The sequence below is a fragment of the Archocentrus centrarchus genome, chromosome 20 (genome assembly GCF_007364275.1).
Source record: "Archocentrus centrarchus isolate MPI-CPG fArcCen1 chromosome 20, fArcCen1, whole genome shotgun sequence".
Lineage (NCBI taxonomy): Eukaryota > Metazoa > Chordata > Actinopteri > Cichliformes > Cichlidae > Archocentrus > Archocentrus centrarchus.
Genome location: NC_044365.1, coordinates 26,162,544 through 26,186,338, shown reverse-complemented (window position 1 = coordinate 26,186,338; position 23,795 = coordinate 26,162,544). Strand labels below are relative to the sequence as shown.

Genomic DNA, 23,795 nt, shown 5'->3' with positions numbered 1-23,795 from the left:
CTGAGTCAGAGGAATCAAGAACTGTGGTCTGGCAGAGCTTAGCTTGTTTTTCCAAGTAAAGTAGATTCTGCACAAAATTCAACTGAATTTAACTGAAGGACGTTTGAATGTTTAATGAACCAAAAAAAAATAGATCTGTGCTTTAGGGCAACATGAAATCCCACAATGTAAACTTACATTAACTTCCTAAAACCGCCATCTGAAGACGTCCCGCCCACTCCACTGTAGCTCATCTATAGGACTGGACAGGGGCAGCCAATGACAGCCAGACACATTCAATCATTGGGCCCATCCAGCTGTTCGTCATCCTGAGAGAAATCCAAGTCATCCGAGTGAGTGCAGCAGCCACCCCTGCTGCTCTGTCTCCAGCACATTTGTATTTCATGATGTTTATAAAAAAAAAAAAAAAACACTCAAAAAATAAAAAAACACGCAAATAAAACAATTACAGGTGGTGCCCTGTTTGTATTCCCCTTCACCCTCCGTCCCTTCCCATTTACCTAAACCCCTGCTGGAATTGGTCCACAGAATAATAAAGAGCAAAAAAAAAAAAAAAAAAGGGACAAAGAAATCAACTGCCCTCCCAATTTCCCATCATGCATTCCTGCACAACAGCTGAACGAAGACAAAAACAGCCAAGAAAAAAGTCACAAAAGCATTGCTCAAAAGTCGAGGGGCCCAGATGGGATAAAAGAGAAAAAAAAAAGAAAAAAAAAAAAAGAGGTGAGCGTAAGAAAGAGACATATATATATAAGGGACATTAGGGGTGAAAAGAAAGGTGGGGGACCAAATAAAGACATTCCACATAGAGGCAGCTATGGCTCCACCTCATCAGAAGCCCCACCCATGGGCTACACCCAAGTGTTGAATAGCAGAACCAAAATGACCCATCCTTGAGCAGTAGATACCACGGCCGTGTCCATTGACCAAAGGTGGTTGCTGCATATGTAACAAACACTTGGTAGACGGCAACAGGAGAAAACACCCCTTCCTCAGTGCCAACAGAAACCACATGTCCCTAGCCCACGCCCGATCCCAAATCCCATTCCACACTCCCCCAGGAGACACCTCTTCCTGAGTGCCCACAGAAACCACAAGTCTCCATGCCCCAATCCCAAATCCCATTCCATGCCAGTCCACCTCCCTGCAAAAGAGCCCAAATTCCAGAATATCCTGAACCAAAATATCTGAAATCCTATTTTTTTTCCCCAGTTTTACAAACCCTCCCCACCCACCCAAGTGGTTTTTCCTTCGTCAAGGGGAACCATCAACCAAGGCTAAAGTTGGTTAGCTGTCCAACTCCATAATAAGCCTTGAGTGGTGTGTCCCATCTCCTAGTGCTTCAGAATGAAGGGGTGTGGTCTCCAACCGGAAGAAAGATGCAGTCAGTAGAAAGCTAGATCTTTTTTTTTGTTTGTTTTTTTGTTGTTTCAATTCTGAGTCCGCTGTGGTATTTATGTCCATGTGTGACTTTAGCTCTGTTCACCCTGTAGGCCACTCACACATTTTCATAAAAATAACAAAAAATAACAAAAAAATTAAAATCTTAGTGCATCCGCCTCAGAAAAATAAACCCCAGCTGTAGAAATAAACAATAAAAGCAGGAAAAGTTCAAAACTTAATGTTTTGTTTCTCACTTTGTTCCCCAAATCTTAAAAAAAGTCATCATACTCGTTCATCACAGCTTCCATATTTGTCCTTAATTGTTTTTCCTCCTCGTTTTTCAGCTTTCAGCTGTGGGGTTTAAGAAAACTTAAAAAACAAAACAAATTACACTTTAGAAAAGCCTTCCTGGTAGACAGGGTCAGTGTATGTGACTGAGGTTCACGAAGCCCTGCCCCACTGTCTTTGCCATGCTGATGTCATCTCTTGAGCCTGGTCCTCCACTGTAGTGCAATAGTGTGCTCCAGGTCCCGGCACCTCCACCCATTGGGCCTGAAGAAGGTGCTACAGAGAGCCGGATGCAGCAGCCTGCAGCTCCTGGAAGGTACTGTCAAAGCAGCGCTTCAGGTCCGAGTAGGTGACAACCAGGACGCTTTTCTCATCCCGAGACACCAGGCTGATCTTCTCAGGTACCCCCGCGTCCAGCTAAATGAATGCACAAAGAAGAACAGTATGAAATATTAAAGAGCAACAATTAGTATATAAAAGCAAATCATTCTTATCAGAAAAGCAACTGTTCTGATAATCAGTTGGGATCATTTCCAAGTAAAAGTTCATCTGGGTGCATCTTATGCAAATGTAACAGTGAGTGTAGATATTAATATAGCAGTTCAGCAAAACTAAAGGCAGTAAGTGCCAAATGTCGCAGCTTTAATTAGCTTCAGACAAATGAAGTGAAAAGAGGAACAACATTGTTGAGAAAAACAGCAACAGCTTGTCACAAAGTTAAGCTGGTGGTTAAAAAGGATCTATGTGTTTATGGTGCTTGTTAGTCTGACATATTGTGTAATTAACTGTTTTTGAAACTGAACTTTGGGAGAAAAAAAATGCTACAGTGTAACACAGATTGTTTTTTAATAGTCCTGTGCCAAAAACTGGGCCTGTTTGTCTCTCTTTTGCAGTCACTTGGCATATTAATACACAATATTAGCCTATGGAAGTGAAGAATTAACAGAAAATAGGCTAAACTGCACATCTGACCAGCTCATCCACATTAACCAATTGAATAAAAGGAAAAACTTATGAAATACTGGCTTTTTTATAAACACAAAAGTATTAAAAAGACAGAAAAAGAAAGCTCCCTGACTTTGTTGAGGCAGGAGACGATGTGGCTGAGGTCAATCCAGGGCGTCCCCGCTTCTGTCACCTGGTGAAACAGATGATCCCGGAAAAGCTTCAACAGGTAGCGGTCGCCCGTTTCTGACCACGTTGGGTCCTTTTGGAACCTGATCACAGCACAACACAGGATCACAGAATAGCAACAGAAACACAAAAGACACACTATGATGCAACTTTCAATTAAGTGGTACTTACTCTGGCCGTTCATTTATGGTGCCCAGTTTGGCCAACAAGCGGAAGAGACGACCATTTTGCACCTCCTGCAATAAATGGGCAATTTTATTTGTCTGGACCAGAAATATCAACCAAATGAAGAAAAAAAAAACACAAAGAAAAGAAGAAAGAGATTAACAGATATTTCAGGGTATTTTCTCTTATAAAACACTCCTTTAAAATAATAAGACCACTTTTCTCCTGCAACAAATGCTTCCAGAAACTGAAACCGCTGCTGCTCGACTTTCTGTCCATATATGGTGCTGAACTGTTTTCGCTCAGAGCCTACAAGATACTTCCCTCTGACTGAAACGTAACCTAGAAAAAAAGGCCAAGTTTTCCTCGAACATCTATTTTTGTATGCCATTTCACCTCTAAATCAAAGATGTGCAAGATAGCAGTAAACCAAAATCACACCATATCATGACTTCTAACCTAATCCACTTTAGCTCTTTTTTTAAATGTTTAAAGTGCAAACAGCTGCAATTTTAAAAAAGGTACAGTAACAAGTCTTTTGAGGTATTTAATTTAAAAATCTACTGTACTCATTAATATACACGCAATATTTTCCAACAAATTGATGCATTCTCATAAACTTATATTTAGTCCATTAAAATACATCGTGGTGGGCATCAGTTTGTGGATGCCACCATGATGCCCCGCCATCCTGAAAATGTGTTTTATGCATGTGGCTAGAGACCAGCCACATATGTAGTACGCCTTATAAGTTACTTTTAATTTAAAGATCACAAATCTCTCTTTCAAATTATACATGACCATTTAACATTTGAACATCTATTTTTCTCATCATGTCTTTCTCCTCACTTCAAGCTTCCTGAACTGAAGTCAAGGCTCAAACATATGAAACATCCAGAAACGTGCTTATTAATTCCTGATATTGTCACAATTACTTATTGTTAGCAGATTGGACATGCCACCCTCCTGATAAGAGCTGGCTAAAAAACAACAGCTAGTTATAAGCTAACATTATGCCAGCTAATGTTGGGTTCAAGCCCCATTAAAAAACACTTTTTCTATGATGAACATTTTGATTACATTCTCACACCATATGAGAGTTTATTTGCCAAGTGTCCAAATCCAGCAACGTTAGATCCACTTCAAAGAAAGTTTCAAACACCAGCTAACAGCAGCTTACAGCGGCAAAAAAGCAGCACTACGGAAAAGTTCAGGATATCAACAACTTACCTCAGTATCGCTGTAAGAAGTGAGCTTCACTGACTCATCAACTCGTACTGGACTCCTTTTACAAGTTTTTACTGCACTCCCTACAAATGAACGGCAGTCACCGTAGCTAGGACAGGGTTACACAGGAATCCTAGAGTTCAATTTACTACCTCTACAATATTTTTACTACCAGCACAAAATCGAGCAGCAGCTTTTTTTGGGGGTAGCAGTGGATTCACAGCACTAAGCCATGTAAGATGATAGCCCATCTCTCACGAAGACAAACTTTATCCCACTTACTTGAAGGTGTAACTGTGACTTTGTCTTGACTAAGAGCTCATACACATTAATATTCCAAACATATTTCAAGAGACTTAGGAAATTTTTTAAGAATATAAACAAAATGCAATGAAATTCAAGTTTCACAAGCCGATGATTTATTTTCCAATAGAGTATTGGAATACTGTTTTGCTGCTGAGGTATGACGGCAATACTTGTGCTCATAGCTGATCTTGAGGTTTGCAGTTGCAGTGCTTTGTGTAGCACCAAAAAACAAACTAGGGATCTGCTCCCTGCGCGCGCGAATCCGCTGCTGGTGAATGATGGATGCTGGTGTGATTTGGTCACACCGTTCCAGGTCAAATTTATATTTTTCCTGCACACTTTACAAAACGCCTCTCGATCATTCCCGAACCTTTGGTGTCCGGGTATATTTGGCCATTTTGACTACTTTTGTTTTTAGCTTTATAGTTGACCTTAGAAACTGTTTACCTTGCCTAGTTTGGTATCATTTTTTTCAGCACACCTCATGTGTGTGACTGTATAGTTATTCTTTCACGTTGACATACTGTATTAACACATTGGACTTATCACATTAAACATAAAATCCAAGTAGGAAAAAGTTATGTTTTTTTTACTGTAAAAATCACAAACATGGTTAACAAATTATTTTACAACTTAATTTTCATTTATGTAGTCAAAAGCACTGTAACTGTAATGAGTTTGTAGCTATTAAGTTTGGAACACAGAAAAAGTAGACAATTTTTGCCTCGCCTAGATTTTTCCTGATTGTTATCAAGTAACTACACACTGAATATAGAAGGTAACGACTGGAAAATACATTGGAGCTGTAGAATGAAGTTTTTGTCGTGCATTTCGAATTTCATCAAGATAGCACAAAAGCCTATTGTTTTGTAAAGGTTTTTGTGCATTGATGCCCTGGCGTGCTCTCTCATGTGCCATTTGGATAGTCCAAGTGCCGCATCTAAGCCCCCTTTGACATGCAAATTTTAAAGGGCTGTAACTCCTCAATGCTTCAACATACAGTCATCAATGAGGGCTCTAATCAAAGATACTGTCCTGAGGAATCCTGTACTACACACAAAATTACTGAATAAATCATAAATAAAGCCATATTAATCCAATAAAATATGAATGACACTATTGTACATTGTAAAAAAAAGAAATAGTCACAAAACAAATCACCATTTCTGTAAATGCTATTTTATTTTTCAGAGTAATGTAAAAAAAAAAACACAGCACAGCAAACTGCAACTATTTACAATTATTCTGCTCTACCCCCACCCCCCCTCACATGGAATTTTCAATGTGCCACCGGTTATAGCAGTCTCTGTTTGGGACAAAGCACAATGGCTTGTCACATGTGGTGCACTGGCCCTTCTGGCCTGTGCTGTAACAGGCATTAGATCCTCTTCATCAGATGAAGAAGCCTCTTCCACCATCTTCTCTTTGGCTGGCTGCCACTCATGATCAGAGGTTCCCCTAATTTGTAAAAGAAGGAAAATGTCAGGCCTTCATGCACCAAAAACCCAGTCATTTTTCAGTGATTCCCTTACACACACAAATAAATACATTGTATATCAAAAAAAGTTACAGTAAATGCAGACAGTGCATACACACATAAAATAAAAACCACACAATCCTCCCAGTAGTCCTTGTCTGATACAAAATGTACAACCTCCTCCCATACAATAACCCCCACCCCCAACTTGTAAAACTTTAGACACTTACTGGTCATCTCCATCGGAAAACAAATCTTCTTCTGATGTTGGATCATCAGTTGAACCCAAAAAGTCTGATGCTGAAATGTCGCTCTCTCTCCGTGTGAGCAATTCCACAACCTCCTGAGCGCTGAACTTGGTCTTGCCGGCGGCCCGCTGTGCCATTTCGCAAAACTCCAAAACAACGATGCGATCACGACGAATCTCAAATGAAGCTCTGAGACGTTGTCCACCTCACCTTGCCCTTTTATCGGGTGATGCTGACGTAATAGAGAGGTCCGCGAAACCCCCAATCGATACTTACAGTACACCTTTCCCTACCCCCAAACACCTGGCACATTTCAATACGTAAATCACACCACTATACAGCGCCCACGCAAACACACAATATAAGTGGCGCCACAGCGGCGCACGGTTATATTTTCTGTGTAATGGTGCATGCCAAGCTCAGCATTACATACATATTTACATCAGAACGGCATATAATACGAGGACGAGCTGAGAATAAAAACTTACCTTCTGCCTTCTGAGTAACAGGTGTTCATTTGCAGCGATAAAACTGGTCAAATCAGCGACGACATTCTCTAATACAAAATAATCCACTCTCGTGAGTCATTTAGTCACTTCGTTGAATAAATGTAGTCTGTTTTTGATGCATTCTGACAATCCATTGCCGAGAGAAAACATTGTAAATACTGTTTATGCACGTCAGCGCATAGACTCCTACTTCCTGTTTGGTTTACGCATGGAGGACGCAGCAAATACGCACTGAATACGCAGGGAGTTTATGCCTTCATGTGAAAACACACCCCATAGTGCCATATACCCACGTGTCGGGAATTTATTGGCTATCCATCTGTGGTTTTAGATTTCAGGTTAGAGTTGACCAATAAGAACGATTGGAGAACATTTGGGGGCATGTCCTTAAATGTCACATGAATGCAAATATAAGTTGTAAATTTTCAAAACTTATGTAAAAAATAGTAAGTAATAAAGTTATATACAACTATTCACATTAAAATACAGAAAGGCCTCAGGCGTTTTGTGTACAACTCTTTGCAGAGCAATCAGGACTCACATTAAGATGCTAGACAAATTATTTATGCCACCTCAAAAACAGTTTTACTTGGCCTGTCAACGTAATTTAAAAACTGGTACGTAGTTTGAAGTCTGCATTTTCGATTCATGTTGAAATGGAGACTCAGGGCAGCAGCATCCCGATGCTATGTCATCTCAAATTGGCGATGTAATTTTGGCGCGTCCGTGGACTTCAGAGGGTTAAGTCAGTCTTTGAATGGCGGGTTCCATCCATCCATCCATCCATCCATTCTCTTCCGCTTATCCGGGGCCAGGTCGCGGGGGCAGGAGCCTAAGCAAAGAAGCCCAGGCTTCCCTCTCCCCAGCCACCTCCTCCAGCTCATCCGGAGGGCCCCCAAGGCGTTCCCAGGCCAGCCGAGAGATATAATCCCTCCAGCGTGTCCTGGTTCTACCACAGGGCTTCTTCCCGGTGGGACCATGCCCAGAAAACCTCACCTAAGAGGCGGCCAGGAGGCATCCTAATCAGATGCCCGAGCCACCTCAACTGGCTCCTTTCGATGTGGAGGAGCAGCGGCTCTACTCTGAGCCCCTCCCGGATGGCCGCACTCCTCACCTTATCTCTAAGGGAATGGCGGGTTATCGAGCCAAAGTTGTGAAAACTTACATTTTCCAATGACTCGCTAGTCTCAACATATTAGGCGGTTGCATCACTGCGCATGTGCACAGCAGATCGGACAGCAGAACCAATCGAGTCCATCAACGTCAGCTCAGGTCCTACTGAGTAGTTATATTTTTAATACAGATTTTATAGTTAAACAAATTTAAAAAAAAAGTCTGCATCAATGGAAAAGTCAAAATATATTGAAGGGGTGATGAAAAATTTACTACCAAGTCAAATTCTGTTTGTTACCTTTTACTACCTTTAAATAGCCTTAATTTGAGCTCATTTAATTTACTACCTTTTACTACCCCGCGGAAACCCTGTAGGATTAGACACTTCGATTTTTGTTGTTGTTGGGGTTTTTTTTGTTGTTGCTGTTATTTATTTTTTTTGGGGGGGGGGGGGGGTTCAGTCGATTGCAACTTACTGACATCTAGTGGTGATATTTTACCACACTTGTACCTTTAAATCTGCACCTGTACATGTCTAAAACCCGATGTCCCTGACAGGTTATTGCAGATTAAGCTCACCTTCGTCTCTGCAGATATAATTTTACTCCTGCCTCTCCTTCTCTTCTTCCTCTCTGCCTGTCTCACCCTGTCAAATGTATTCTTCACTGTTGGACAAAGTGAAAATTATTGAAAACCAATCAGACGATCATGTCCGCTTCTTCCAAAATGTATTCATGTATTCAAATGTATTATTTATTTTTCTGTCACAGTATTTCCAGAGTTTAACTTTTGTGTCTAACAACAGAGTCTGAAGAAAACTACTATAATATATATAAGAAGCATTTATAAAGCTATTACAATAGGAGACCTCAAAGAAATACTGTAACATGAAACCTGTAACATGCCTCAGTTTTAAAAAATAATTCTCACTCAATAATAAAACACTTATCAGTTTGGAAGTGATCCAAACAAGCAGACAATTTTTAAATAATGAAAAGCCATTGAATTAGAAGGTGTCCAAACTTTCCCAGATTACTGGTACAGTGCTAGTACCAGTCAAAGTGGTCTGATGAGTCCAAATTTTTATTTTTGGTTCCAAACACCATGTCTTTGTAAGACACAGAAAGGTGAGTGAAGGTTCCTACATGTGTAGCGCCCACCATGAAGTATAGAGGAGGAAGTGTGATGGTATGGGGGTGCTTTGCTGGTGACACTGTTGGCAATTCATTCAAAATACAAGGCACACTTACCGAGCATGGCTACTACAGCATTCTGCAGCAACATGCCATCCCATTTGCACTTAGTGGGACCATCATTTGTTTTTCCAACAGGACAATGACCCCAAACCCTTACATGGCCTAGAGGTGTGTTATTTGACCAAGAAAGAAGGTGATGGAGTGTTGTGTCAGATGACCTGGCTTCCACAATCACCTGATCTAAACCCAATTGAGATGGTTTGTGGTGAGTTGGATCACAGAGTGAAGGCAAAACAACCAACAAGAGCTCAGCACTCTGAACTCCTTCAAGACTGTTGGAAAACCATTTCAGGCAATTACCTCCTGAAGCTGTTTGAGAGAATGTCACATCCACACTGCTTGGTGGCTGTAGCTATTTCATAATTAATGTAATAGTTGTGTTTATAAAAAGGGCAGAATGAAAAAAAATATCCATGATCAGGGCTGAAGAGGTGAAATCTCTCGAGCTGTCTGAACACGGTGTTGGTTTTACTTTGTTAATCTGATGAGCAGTTTGCAACAGCAAGCAGAGCCAAACAGCAGACGTCCTTTTATCTATCTGTAAATGATGATTAACCTTGATGTTTTCTACTTAGTTAAAATATTCACCCCTGGTTGTCCAGCTGTATTTGTATCATTAGATCTACAGGGGAAATCAAACAACGAGAGCCTTGCAGGTGTGCACTTGACAAAATCCCCAAATTAAAATCTAATTAATGAATTTATCTTAAAAAAAAAAAAAGTTAAAATAATATAGAATTAACACTGAAGCAAGAACACCCTGTAAAAACAGAAGTGTTGCAATGATGCAAACACAAAGTCAGACTAACATAAGTTTATGCAAACAAACTTTTAAACACTGCTTTTTTCTCCCCCCCCCCCCCCCCCCCCCCCCCCCCCCCCAACAAAACAGTCAGAGAAAACACCAGAGGGCTGCTACTATTTTCATACATCCAGATATGGTTTCAGCAACATTGCCTGATAAGCAGGAAATCCGCACACTGTCACCAGCAGTTTTGCCTTAAAAAAAAATAAATAATAATAAAATAAATAAAAAGCTTATACTACCAAGAACCATTTATTTGCTCTAATTCTCTGCTGTTCCACTGAAATAATATTACTTGAGTCAACCCAATTTAAAGATGTCTGTTTTGAAAACATCTACTGAGTGAGAGGTAAAAAACACAGCTCAAGCTACTTATGTGTCAGTACAGAGACAATGCCAGAAGAGGAAGCTGGGGGCCTGACCGAAAGAAAATGAGATGGGTCAGGGGAGGTGTTTTACACATTCACACTCCAATGCGGGCAAAACTATAGTCAACACAAAACTCCACAATACAGTGTACAACATCCTGTGTGCACACAACTTCCCGATTTACTAACTAAGCCAAAGCCCCATTTTCTATCTACCACCCAGCAGAATCAGACTGTAAACAACACGACTGAATCCTGTTCCAGACATGTTTCTGTTGAGACATTCTATATGTGATGAACATAAATTTAGGACCCTTTATAATACCTTGGCCAGATCCTCCTCGATGACATCATTCCTCATCTGTGATGCATCCAGTTGTGTGTAGAATCGGGCTCCAATCATCGGCATAATGTCATTGACGCTGCGCAGGCGAGACTGTTCAGTCAGGCAGATACCTGCATAACAACAACAGTTTACCTTCACGTGAGTTAGGTACTGCTGCACAGTCACATGGTGTTTTTGGGTTTTTTTTGTTTTTTTTTTTTTACACACTGCTGTTTTTCTTTTTAACGAGGTAAATGTGAGCATCTGCTCTTTATTTGGAACCATTGCACAAACGGGGATAATGTAAACACTACTAAAATGATTTCAGCATATTACTGAATAGGTACGAACACTTCAATTAAAATAGCAAATGCTACTAACCAATCAGTTTCCAGCTATGTCTGATAGACCAGATTAATTGCATCTATATGCACGCATAATGAAGTGAAAACTCAGCTGACATGTTTTCAAACCACTTGTCCCAGTACTGTGAGCATGCTTTATTTCACAAGTTATTGAAGTGTAAAAGCATCCGTATTGTTAAGATACGGTTCAACTCACTTCTATTTAAAAGATCGAGATCCGATAAGCCAGTGGCCTTAAAAGTCAATCATTTAGCTTCACACCTCCACAAAGACAACGCTGACTGAAACTCCCCGCGGATACTTTCTCGCTTATTCAAAATCCACTGAGCAAGCTGCCCTCTCACATGTATACATGCAGCAGACCATGTTTTATTTTTTTTAGATATGCGTCTGTCAGATAACAGAAGTGCAGTATGAGACTAAAAACACAGACACTAAGAACTGTGCCAAAATACAGCAAATCAAACCATTTGAATCCTAGGTCATGATATTTTGTAATATTATAATGAGACATCTGTCAAATCATTCTTTGCTCACAGGAATGTCTGTAACAAAGTCAGGACAATCATATGACTGCCACGCAAACATGGGACTGCATACTACGGTAGGCACACACCGATATCAGTGATGCCGCTCCAAACATTTCTGTCAACACTACGCATCAGCAGCAGCGCACTGGTTGCTACTGGTAGAACTAATGTAACAAAGAGGGAGCAAACAGCAAAGACTCTACAGGAGGCATTCTTGCAACACCAAAGCTTTTTTGTATTTTCACAAAAATGTTTAAACCACAAAACGTGGTCAAAGTGAGACATGACTAAGACACAATAACTACACTGTCTTCCTCAGTCTCAATGTGGTTATATTTGCTGTAACACTTGAACCAAAGCTTTTATTACACGTACGGTAACACCAAGCGTTGCTACTACTTCCATTAACATTGCGTCACTTTACGTGACTTTGTCTGCTCATTGCACACAAGTCGTAAAATAAAGCAAATTCAAAAGAAATAGCAGCATGTAGCAGCCACTGGACTCTCACACAGAACTAGACTAGTACAGTGAATAACGTCAACTCATTTTTTTTTATTTTTCATTGCATTCATTTTGTCCTGTGAGCATTGATTCATCTTACTAACAAGTACCAGTCTACCTTAACCACTCAACAACCCAACAATTACCAATTCAGTAAACCATAGTCTTCAATATATTTAGAGCTCACATTTACTTTTACCTATTTAGGAAAGCAATCTTTAAATTGAGTCTGATTTTGCCTTAGACATAACAGAACGAGTCCGTCCTTCTTCCTTACAGTGAGGATTACACGTTTTAATTGAACACTAGTATCGGATCAGTACCCGGTATCGTATCTGATCAGCAAGTTGCTTTGAAGGCGAGGTGACAAACCAATGTGCTCAAAAGAAAAACGGTGACGTTAACAGAAGATTCCTCTAAGCTACAGATACAAGATCATAATCTTAAAGCTGTGATACTCAAGATGGGTATTAGGCGTTTTAGTGTAGGCGTTTTAGTTCATCTGTATCCCAACTTAGGTGTCTTTTTTTTTTTTTTTTTTTTTAAACTGAGTAACACCACCCCCTTACAGAATGAGGTTCTTGAGGTCTGAAGAATAGTTGATAGACACCAGCTCCATGGCCTTCTGCAAGTTCTCCCTTTGAATGCCAGCCAGGGAGTTACATGCCAAAGCCAGCACAACCTTGCCCAGTGACACGAGATCTGCTTGCTACAAAACAACACAAAATACACTTTAACCACAGTGAAGCAAATGAGATATCATCAGAACAGCAGCATGACTAAAGTAAAGTATTCACATGAAACTGATGACAGGAAGTACCTGGTACTGTGGCATCAGGGCAAGATGATTGGTCTGACTGTTGTCAAATGTTAAGACATCAAATACCCCAACACAGTTCACCCGTAACCTACAAGGACAAGAGCATTAGCTATGTTTATCTCCATCTTTGTTGTGCATGCATGATTGTGAAAAACAGAAGCTTCAACTGAATAAATCCTCTTGCTTTTAATAGAACTCTTTACAGTTAAGTCACAGTTTCACCTTCTGGGCTATAAAAAGAAAAATAAATTGATGTGCTTTCATACACAGCCATTCATGGCTATAAATGACAGACTATGATTATTAAATCCATGCTAAATAATGAAATGTTTGCTTAGATACTTGTACAGTATGTATACCTGGTCTTGCCAGTAATGAGAATCTTGCTGGGGTCCATCACACGGCAGGCCAGGCCAGCAGTGTGGATGGTGCGCAGAGCCGAGCTGAGCTGGACGATGTATGCCCAGATCAGGGATTCTGGGAGCAGACCTGCGTGCTGCCGCGGTGGGGGGGGTTCATGTTGTCCTGAACATGAGAAAATGTTTTATCATGCAAAAGCAGCCTGGGGGTTTTGCATTACTTACAAACTAAATCTACCTTCTTAGTAACCTTCTCTTCATGACGCACAGTTTTTCCAGAGGTCTGATATTAGTATAAAAGAAAATATGTCATCTTCAGTCAGTAGATTAACAAGCAGATTGTCTTCCCAGTTACAGTGCAGTCTCATACAAACTGTTACGTAAACAGAAGACTGTTTTCACATCCGTGCTGTATTGTATTCCTGCTAATGCACAAATCTTTGCAAAAGAGATCTGGTCCTCCTCGTTGACCTGAAGTGAGTGCATCTCTTAGAAACAAATACAAAGAAAAAAATTGCACCAAAACATAAAATTAGGTCAACTGAGCACCACTTTCCCTTTTACACCATGCTACATTCCTGTCAACTAAAACTCTTCTTCAAATTCTTTGTAGTCACCTGGAAAACGTGCATCTCCTAAAAGCAAAATATAAAGTATTTTACTCCATTCACTATAGCTGCAAAATGGATGTGAATAAAACTTGTAGAAAAAGTACTCAACACCTGTGAGATCCTGCTACATTTCTCTGTGAGGTTTTGCATGCAGAACAGGTTTGGACACTTTGGAAAAAATAATTGCGCTATTGGACACACATTTTGGCCAAACACAATTTTGTTGGTAATTTCAGTGCATCTTTATGATCTGGATGGACACACTGGTACACTGGACAGGCTCACTTTATGAACATCCGAGTTCACACTGGATGATAACAATAACCGCTGGATTGTTTTTCTTCCCCTTCGTGTATTTATTCAGTTGGTGGTGTATTTTCAGACTGATGAGTAAGTGGATTTTGCTGCTTTGAGGTGCAGACATAGCTCAGTACTCTTTGCATATGGTTTCTTGGTTAACTTTACTTGAACTAAAGACAGATTATTAAAAAAAACAAAAACCAAAAAAAAAAAAAAAATTGCTGTGACTAGCACATGCAGGCACATCATCAGGCTCTTGGGAGGTACTTAGGGCGGGCTTGATGTTCTTTTTGTTCTACAGGCGCAGCATGCATTGTCAATAATGGCCAGTGATGTTCATTTAATTGTGGGAAGCCAAAACTGTGGCAGATTAAAATGTGATTAACCATACTGAGGATGTTCCTGGCAGCTAATTTCAAGAGGGGGAAAAAAAAGGACTAACAGACTAATCTAAAACACTCAGACATCAAGTTAAATTTTAGGACTGTTTAATGAACAATGTCAAAAACTGTCTAAACAAAAGCATTTGAAACCATTAACCACATTCTTCAATAATGAATTGCACTTTAAATGCCGCTTAACTGTGCATTATAAACACTGCATGTTATACTCCAAGGAGACAACGAAGAAAAAAAAAAAAACCAAAACTTCAAATTGATGTTAAGTATATGAAAATGCACTACTGCAAATGATGTTTACGCATTATTGAAATATGAGAAATGAACATCCGACAAACAAATGAATTGACTTATTCGTTGTGGCGCATTATGAATGATGCACGTTGTTCTACAATTCATGACATGCATCTCAATAAAAGTTAAAATCTAAGATGATAAAATATTAGAATACAAACATCCTGCCACCCATCCATTTTCTTCCACTTATCCAGAGCCAGGTCACAGGGCCACAGCCTGGGCACTGAAGCCCAGACCTCCCTCTCTCCAGCCTCCTCCTCCAGCTTTCAGCTTCAGCGCTGGATCTTTGCAAAGCTATGACGTAACCTACGCAAGTGGCCGATGTTGTTGCTGGTGTTTATGCTTGTGCAGGTGTGTTGCGTGTGTTAATTACCTTGCAGTTGTGTGCCAGTGGTTTACATGCAGAAACATTAAATGCTGGGACTTTTTCCCTTCCTGAGTCACACTCTTTGCTGTGGTCATTTTGGTTTATTTTTTAGGTGCAAACATATTTGTCCCTCTAGTTTTGTTGTTTTTTTTGGGTTTTTTTTGCTTCTTTGTAGAAACTTGGGGGAAGTAGCCAGAAATGCACGGAAGGAAATGTGTTTCCCAGGAGGTGCGCTTCAGGTTACGTGATAAAACTTCAAATTAACAATATTAGACCTAACAAAAATATCAGGCCAGGATTAACAGAGCTACGGAATTTTTCTATAATGCTGTCAGGGCTGCAGCTCTATCTGGTGGCAGATGGCTGTGTAACATTTAGGACAACTATTTAGGCACTGGATATCAATTAAAATCAAAACAATTAGGCTGACCAACTAGTACGTCTGGTACTGACTAGTGACAATAGTGAAGATTAGTCGTCTAGTCGCACATCCCTAAACCATACAGGTCTACCATATATAAAACTGAACACCTCACTATATCACTGAGAACTGCTAACAAAAGGACTTATTACTAACAATTTTATGCCAGTCAAATACTTATTTCAGTTGTAGTTTGAACGGGGCCTTCATGAAGCTTACTGTTTCACAAATAATGTGCAGCACTTTCTTCTTTCTTGTAGTCCATGCTTACAACCAATGCGAACCACTCATATTGGGCAATGCAAGTCAGGCGACAGTGTTAGGGAGTGTATAACACAATCAAAACCACAATGCAATATGCAAAAAATACAGAAACTGTTTCACTAAAGACCATTTCAGAAAGAAATACATTTGGACTACATTATCTGGTATTTTTCTGTATTATTAGCATGTCCCCCTATGCAAAGACAGGAGGGACTTGTGTCTATACAGCTCATTTTTGAGGTTTCTTATCAGTGGTTGCAACAGATGAGACAAAGACCAAGGTCTGAATGATTTTATTTCCTCTGTCTGTCATCCCTGTAGGTTGGCTATTAAACAGCACCTGGCTTAGGATCAGTTTCAGCCACAGTTTCCTCCATGTCCCCATGTGTCTTTCACAAAGGCCCATCCGTGCCAACTGTCAGAGTAAGCTACTAAACTGTCGGAGTAACTAAACAGACTAAAAAAAACAAAGAAACTCAGACTTTTTAGCCACTTAAACTTCTTAGAAACAAGTCTAATTTATCGCACATTCTAACCTATCCAAGTATGACAAACAACTGCATGAAATGCAATCACAAAAATGCACACCCAAATAGACCTGGGCCAATGACCTCAATACCAAACAAGTAAACAGAGTCAAAATGTGTGAAAAGAGGGTGGGGGTGCAAAGCATGAGGCAATGCTGGATCTATTCAGAGCAAAGGCGACGTGAGGGAGAACCAACTTACCCCACTTCCTTTTGGTAAAGTACGAATCTGCTGCTGGGTCATTAAAGTGTCTGCTGAACATGGTTTCTGCACCTGCATGGAAGTCATAAGAGAAGACCAAAGCTGGGGAAAGAAGAGAAGAGTACAAAAATCAGAGTCCAGAAAACTCCCAAAAATGCTTTCTTTGCCATCATGAAAAGGGAATACAGATTTAATTTTTTTTAATCTCTAGTGTCCATCAGCTAACTGGATACTTGAACTACTCCTGCTAATGGTTGGCAACAAACTATTTATCACAAAATCTTAGAGTCAGATATTCACATAGAGAGCTTGAATGCAAAGTTGTAGTCACAAGGAAATTATATGGACATTTTTTAGCCAATTTAGTTTAAAGTATAATTATGTAACCAGAAAAAAATATAGGTCAGAAACATGTACTTATATATATAAAAATTTTATAAGACAAGCATTAAATCAACAAGTCATGTCACTTACAGTGGTCTCCAAAGGCCTTGGTGGTGAAGACCTCCCTCAATGTTACAGTGTTTGAGTGCTGAATCTTCTTCCACATGTCCACCAGCATCATGCACTTTGTGTTAACAAGGCGGAAACCTTTCCACATTAAAAATACAAGACGAGAAACACATATGGGCAATTAGAAAATGAAGGCTTACCTCTACTATCATTTAATCCTGTGTTGCCTTTAAATATAAATGTTGACAAGCCCTTCCTTTTATGTTTAATCTAAGGTGAGGGTGGAAGCATAATCAGTGGCTTTATAAAAAGGCCCAGCTCCAAGAAACCTTTATTTTACAAGAGAGCATTTTTATCGTTTTGCTCCAACTGCAGCCCTGATCTAAGAGTCACACTTTTAACAAATTTAGTACCCAATTATAACTCTCAAATCCCAGAATATTATGCAAAATTATTTAGTTTTTTTCAGCAGGTATATTTGTCCCTCTCCCTCACATCCAGTCTGATAGTTTCAGCTATCTCCCGCCAGATTTTTGCTGACATTTGTGAGTCTTTCACTGATAAATTTAAAAACCTGCAGCAAAAAAGTAGCCAGAATGCACAAGAGGACTTGATGGTACTGAACAGGCCAATCACAATAGTTGTGGGCTGCGTCAACCCGACGTGTAGTAACATTTCTAAGGCGGTGCAAGTCAGGTTACGACGTAGCTGCGGCGGAAATTTTCCACTGAAGTATAAATCCCCAGTAAACATACTAGAATCACTGGAACAATACAGTTATCTCAGGCACCATCACCATTGCTTTTTCACTTATTAGATTAAGCCATTGTAAGGCTGAATGCATTCATACATTATCAGTCATAGTTTGCGGCATCTGAGAAAGACATATGACATTTCATACCGTGTATCCTCCTCAGGCAGTACGGTAGGTCATCTTTGCTATTGACTGCCTTGTAGCACGAGGTGATGTAGCTGAAGTTGCTGGTTTTTTGCATGCGGTTTGGTGGGGGAAGGGGCTCAAGAGGAAACAGGCTGTGGTAGCTGTCCACCTCAGATGGTACATCTATAAAAGATAAAAGCAGTTTCAGAGGGGGGGGCGGGGGGGACAAAACATACTGCACACAAAAAGTAAAATTTTAAATTTAAGTAATAGCAGACAAGGGTTTTGGTTTAATTTATTAGAAAGAAAATGCTGATTGCCCAATATAATACCTGTAATTAAAAAAAAAAAAAAAAAACTGTTTAAACTTGAACTAGGCATTTCTTTATGACACCAGATACCAAATCTGCTGGGAAAAAGTTAGTTTTTTTAAAAAACAAAAAGTGGAACCAATCAATCAGTTTATTTTGTTAGTGAGCAAAAGCTTTCCCCCAGATAGTGCACTGTCTGGAGTAAATGTGAAAGCTCTACCTGGAAGTATAAGAGAAGCTCCTGTAGAAGGTAAAGTGGGAGAGAATGACAGAAACCAAAAGCGAAACAAGGCTGAGCCTCAAATGGGCATTCACTCGATGACAAAGGCTGCAACATGCAGCAACTAACAAAACTTGACTGCCTTAGTAGTTTTTAAAGAAAGTGATCCAGTCTTTGCAAGACCTGCTTAAAATGTAGACAGTGAAAAGTTCTGTCACAATATAAGTAGGCAGGCCATCCTTGCTCCACAGCACTGCTGATCTGCCGTGTTTGCGTCAGTTGCAATCTTAGAAACTGACGCACACACCAAAAACACATACCCACAGGGCCCACAGCCAGCATATGTCACACAAACACGACAGAATTACTCTACAGCAGACTTGCAAAAACAACCACTGCTGGTTTACATGTGAAAACCAAAAAACAGAGCACTGAAATGGCTATTCTGTTTTATTAGTGAACATTGAAAATCAATTATCACAAGCGTCCCTTGTAATGCCAACAGTGTAGATGGTTTACCTGGATTCTCTGAGTGGTCAATTTGGGCCATGGTTATTAGGTGTCTGTTTATCAACTCCTGAAGAAGAAACAAGTGGACAGGATATCAGGCATAACCTCCAGGGGAAGAGGCACATTCAGTGAAAACAAAGGAGGGGCAACAATACCTGTCGGAGCTCATCAGCCATGAAGAAGGATGGGGCATTGGCTTTCGGCTGCATGTAAGCCACATGTGGCGCAGTGGGGGGATAGATATGGTAGGTAGGAAACACCTGCAATAAAGCCAGAAAGAGCACAACTTCCTATTTATTGAGAAATGAAAACCAGTGTGATCATACAAATACTGTTTTCATGCAGCTATGTAAATGAACACAACAGCATTCAACTCTGTGCTGGGTACACAATGCCATTAAAAACCAAATTACAGCTCCTAATGGGCCACATTAACAGCTAAAATCTGTGTAATGTCTGAGTCAATGGCCACAAATTTATGACTCAATGCTACTGCCTCTCAAACAAGACTCACATTTACATCAAAAATTAAATGCAGACTGAGTTAAATATATTCTTATTAGAATCAACTTCTTTAAGTTATTGTCTGATGCCGCAGCTTTTTGTGTTTTGTTTTCATTTAATGCATCCCCAGGGTGTAGCCGTACCATGCCAGCCATTGGTGCTGGGGTGTTGTCTGTGTAAAAGTAGGTGGTCCCCCCCACAGTCTCTTTCTGGATAATGTGAGCGGCCTGGTCAGATGCGGTGGTGGGCACCATGTAGTTGGCAGGGTTAGGGGTGTGACTGCGTCGACGGGGAGCAGGTGAGGTGTGTGGTGTAATTTTGGGCGAGTGAAGAGGAGAAGATCCCGCAGACAATGACATACCTAAAATAGGAGACATGGAAAATAGGAGAAATGTTTGAAATGAACTGTTTTTGTTTCATAGTAATACATGAGGGAAATCCCTTATGAGATAAACTGAACAAAGAGTATAGATGGAAAACAAAACTGAGCCAAACAGAAAGTGGAGTAGCATAATTCTCCAAAAACCCCACACCTGGAGCCAGAGCAGCAGCAGTGGAGCTACTGAGACCAGGATGTGTAAAGAGCGGTGAAGGGAAGGCCTGGACAGCAGACTGAGCCACGGTGGCCATACGAGGAGCTCCCTTAGGGATGAATTCACTCGCTGCCGGGTTAGGAGTCTGGTACACAAATATAAACAATCAAGAATAAAATAAGTCCATCCGTCCTGTTAGAGACAAATTTTCTGATCTTTTTAGGGGTCAAGTACTTGCTTACATAAAAGTGCAATACTGAACTCTAAAGTAAATGCTATGACACAATGTTTGCATGCTCACCTTTCTCCTTTGGGAAATGCTAAGAGCACCAAAATCACTGAACAGTGAGGATGTCGGGGAGTTCACTGGATCTGCAAAGGATAAAGTGTTAAGAGTTGCTTTCAAAATTCAGTGGATGAGTGTCAACTAGTGCCCCACAGACCTCTGAAAACATCTTACCGTGAGTGCTGTGGCTGAAGTTCTTGGCACCATCGTTGAGGAGACTGGGAGAGCTGCTGCTGGTAGTCATTCGCTAAAAAAAGCAGCATCCAGACCAGACGTGTTACAAAAAGTACTCCGCTGTCCAAATATGTTTATCAAAATACCACTAAACATGATTATGCTACCATGAAACGTGCCTTAGTCTGCAATTAGTCTTTAAAGACTGAGATTATGTTTGTGGTGATAGCCTGGGGCGCTTGCATGCATACATGTGCACTATTTAACCTACAAATATCTTAGTTCCTTAGTTACTGTGTGTAAAGTGAATAATTAATCTAAAAACTCAGCTGCCTCTTTCGTGAGACCAGCATTTTAAAAACACTCCAACTCCATTGTCTTGGCCTATAGCTGGTTGACATCACTATTTGTTCTGCTCTGCAGCCTTCTGTCAGCTTGTAATAGCAACACACAAACCAGCTCTCCACCTGCTCCAGGTTCTGGTTTGAGTGTCCCTCAGGCTCAAAAAAGATCTCCAAGAGAGCAGAACAAAGACCATCAGTGCTAGCTGCAGTCCAAGATGAAGGATTTGGGGACTGTCTAAAAGCAAGACGCAAAACTCACTGGAGAGGCAGCTCAATGATATTAAAGACTGCCCAAAAAAGCAACCTGGCCCACCTGCACGTAAGAAAATATGAGAAGCAAAGAGTTGAGTTTAGCTCACTGGCAGCTACTGGACTTCCAGAATAAGTTCAGCAGCTGCCAATGTCTGCTGGTAAAGTGATTTGCATACAACACTGTTATCTTGGGCAAATGAAAAAAAGTAAATAATGTTAGATTAGGTTGTCAACTATACCTTAGCCAACCCTAATATAACTATGTTGCCCATCACATACATGCGGAAACCACTGACTGGGGATGTACTGATATACCGGCCAGTTTAAGCCTCGATGACACCCAACAGCAAAAGACGATATTTAATGCTAGCAGTGGCTGACGTTAACCTATTGTGTCACATCAAATTCGCAGTATCTAAATGTTCAGAGTTGGTGTGATGAAGAACTTGAAGACTTTGGTTTATTGTGACTCTTTTTATGCTTCCCTGTAAGAAAAAAGGGCTATAACAACAAATTCAATTTAAAAAAATATCACTGGTATATCATCAGCTCAGTTTTTCACACTTACTGCATTCCCTAATATAACCAAAAATATAAAACACACCAAAATTAATTTTCAATTTGTTAGGCTGTATATGTATATTTACTCTGGCAGATCTACAGCATCCCTCTTGTACCTGCATCATTGAGTATTTAGGCTCTGCTGGACTTCCAAATCCATTGACCCCAATAAAGCTGCTGCTGAAGTAAGAGTTGGTAAGATTGGCATCACTCAGGGTTGCGCCCTCCATCCCTGGGACTGTAGATGACAAAAAAAGAAAAAACAAAAAAAAAGCTGAGTTTAGCAGATCTTGACTTGAGCCAGAGTGACACAACTTAAGGATAATTCTTTTCAAAGGCCAAAAGGTAATGCATGCATCTCAATCTGTGCACAACTGCGTGCGTCTTCAGCCAATCACAATTGGAAAGCATGTAAACAGTGAGCCGCTGCTGAAGCCTGATCCAAGGTGATAGCCACCACCAGTAAACTTTTTAGTAATAGTTAAGTCTCTAGTTTCTGGGGTCCCTGGAAGCTTTTAACGCATGACTTGCATGTGCATGTAAGTTACACACAAAAAACAAAGCACAACACATAGAAACAATGCCTACTGAACCGCTAGCGTAGGTAGGCTAATGTTAGGAAACCTTCAACTTGTACAGAGAAACACTAAAGTTCACGTTAACAACATTTAACTAAAGAAAAACGACAGTGCTGATAATAACGCTGATATATCCTCTCCAGAGGTGAACCCTAAAGTAAGAGAATAAGTTAAAGTGGTCAATTTAAGGCTAGTTTAGCTAACGATAGCTGGCTAACAGCTGCAGAAGCTAACGTTAGTGGGACGCGGATTTCTGCCCACTCACAGCTGTCACACAACACAACAGGCCTCCTCGGCTACAGCAGCATGGCTCATGTTTTATGTTATAAGTTGCTGGTAACACAACCTGTGCTCAAAACTAGATAGCTAAAGACAGTGATAAGTGCTAGCTGCACGCTGGGGTGTTTTGCTAATGTCTGACAGGTAAATGTAAACCACGTTGTTTTGGGAGTTAAGAGGCCTCAGTGAATCACCGGGCTAAATTTTAACAGAAGCTCCGTAAGGCCCTATAAGTAAAGTCACAATCAGTCACCCTGCATGAGGCCTTGGTTTGCTGTAATTGGTACTCACTGGTTAACAGCTGCCCCTCCAGAGAGGTGCCCGCAGGCCCCAATGTTTCGCTCTTCTTGGACACGCCGGTGCCCCCACCGCCTGGACAGCCCGCCGCGGAGCCGCCAAGGGAATACCCCGCTGGCGTCCCACTACCTCCGGCCATGGACAACGGGACGGGACTGCCGCCGCCGTGCAACGGCAGGCTCGCCATGGACGGATCTTCATGCAGGAACTGACACTCATCTCCATAAAAGCAGGTTTTGTCTTTTGCGTAGTATCGGCAAAACTTCACCTTGACATTGGGTATCCCGGCACCCCCGAGCGGAGCAGCTGAAGGTGGGAGTCCACTGTTCATGGCACTGCCGCTGCCGCCACTGCTGCCGGAAGACGCTCAAACATAGAGAGACGCAGGAAGCTAGCGAGCTAGCCAGCTAGCTTTCAAACAGTTTCCACTTAAAAGAGCGTGTTAATGTCACTTCGGGTGGCGGAAAACATTTAAGACTCCACAGTACTCACATTCTAAGGCTGAGGAGCATTTTGGTTTGAGGAAATATCACCGCATGCGAAATCCTGATCGCCGTTGCTGTTGTCGTCGCTATCCATGCAGCTGCCTTCGCAAAGTAGCCTGTTGTTGTTGTTTTTTCCGCTCGCAGCCAGTGTGCTGTGCTACAGAGCCGCTAGCATAACTGTGCATTGTGGGTAAGGCAAAGTATACCTGCTTCAAATGCAACACTGCAAAATGAAATGTGTAATAAAATGCTGTATTGACAACACGGGCCGAGGGGACAGATTTCAAAAATAATTTGTTTTCAGCTTGGTTAGCATTGAGAAATGAGCAAACCATGCAAAGATAGAATTTTTTTAATAAAAATCTGAAAAATAAAGAAGTACTCATCTTGTTTTATCTACCCCTACGAGATTATGGTGCCAATATTTGCCAGCAATAGTTCGTGTTAATAAAGGAGAAACCAGCCACTTATACATTTTCTTATTAAAACACAGGAAAAAAAAATGTGTTCTACCTTTTCTCCAGCTACGTTATTTTTGGCAGTAGTTTCTATCACGTTGT

General features: G+C 40.7%; 1 protein-coding gene across 2 annotated transcripts; it reads right to left on the bottom strand.

Annotated features, from left to right (window-relative positions):
* Positions 1–1,739: 1,739 nt before the first annotated feature.
* On the bottom strand, positions 1,740–23,357 carry pan3 (poly(A) specific ribonuclease subunit PAN3). Of its 2 annotated transcripts, XM_030756917.1 has the most exons (18): positions 22,745–23,357; positions 21,713–21,834; positions 20,440–20,512; positions 20,281–20,351; positions 19,980–20,124; positions 19,590–19,807; positions 19,098–19,202; positions 18,952–19,009; positions 17,923–18,084; positions 17,043–17,159; positions 16,569–16,670; positions 13,183–13,348; positions 12,824–12,911; positions 12,570–12,712; positions 10,605–10,731; positions 2,977–3,041; positions 2,750–2,888; positions 1,740–2,088 (listed from the first exon to the last, which is right to left on the bottom strand). In XM_030756917.1, exons 1-18 carry the CDS (start codon positions 23,079–23,081, stop codon positions 1,948–1,950), a joined length of 2,379 nt encoding a protein of 792 aa, XP_030612777.1. In that variant the 5' UTR covers positions 23,082–23,357; the 3' UTR covers positions 1,740–1,947. The 2 variants fall into 2 exon arrangements, 1 of the variants encoding a protein (XP_030612777.1); XR_004021614.1 differs by lacking the exons at positions 1,740–2,088; positions 2,750–2,888 and having other exon boundaries at positions 10,605–10,735; positions 12,573–12,712; positions 22,745–23,081.
* Positions 23,358–23,795: the final 438 nt, after the last annotated feature.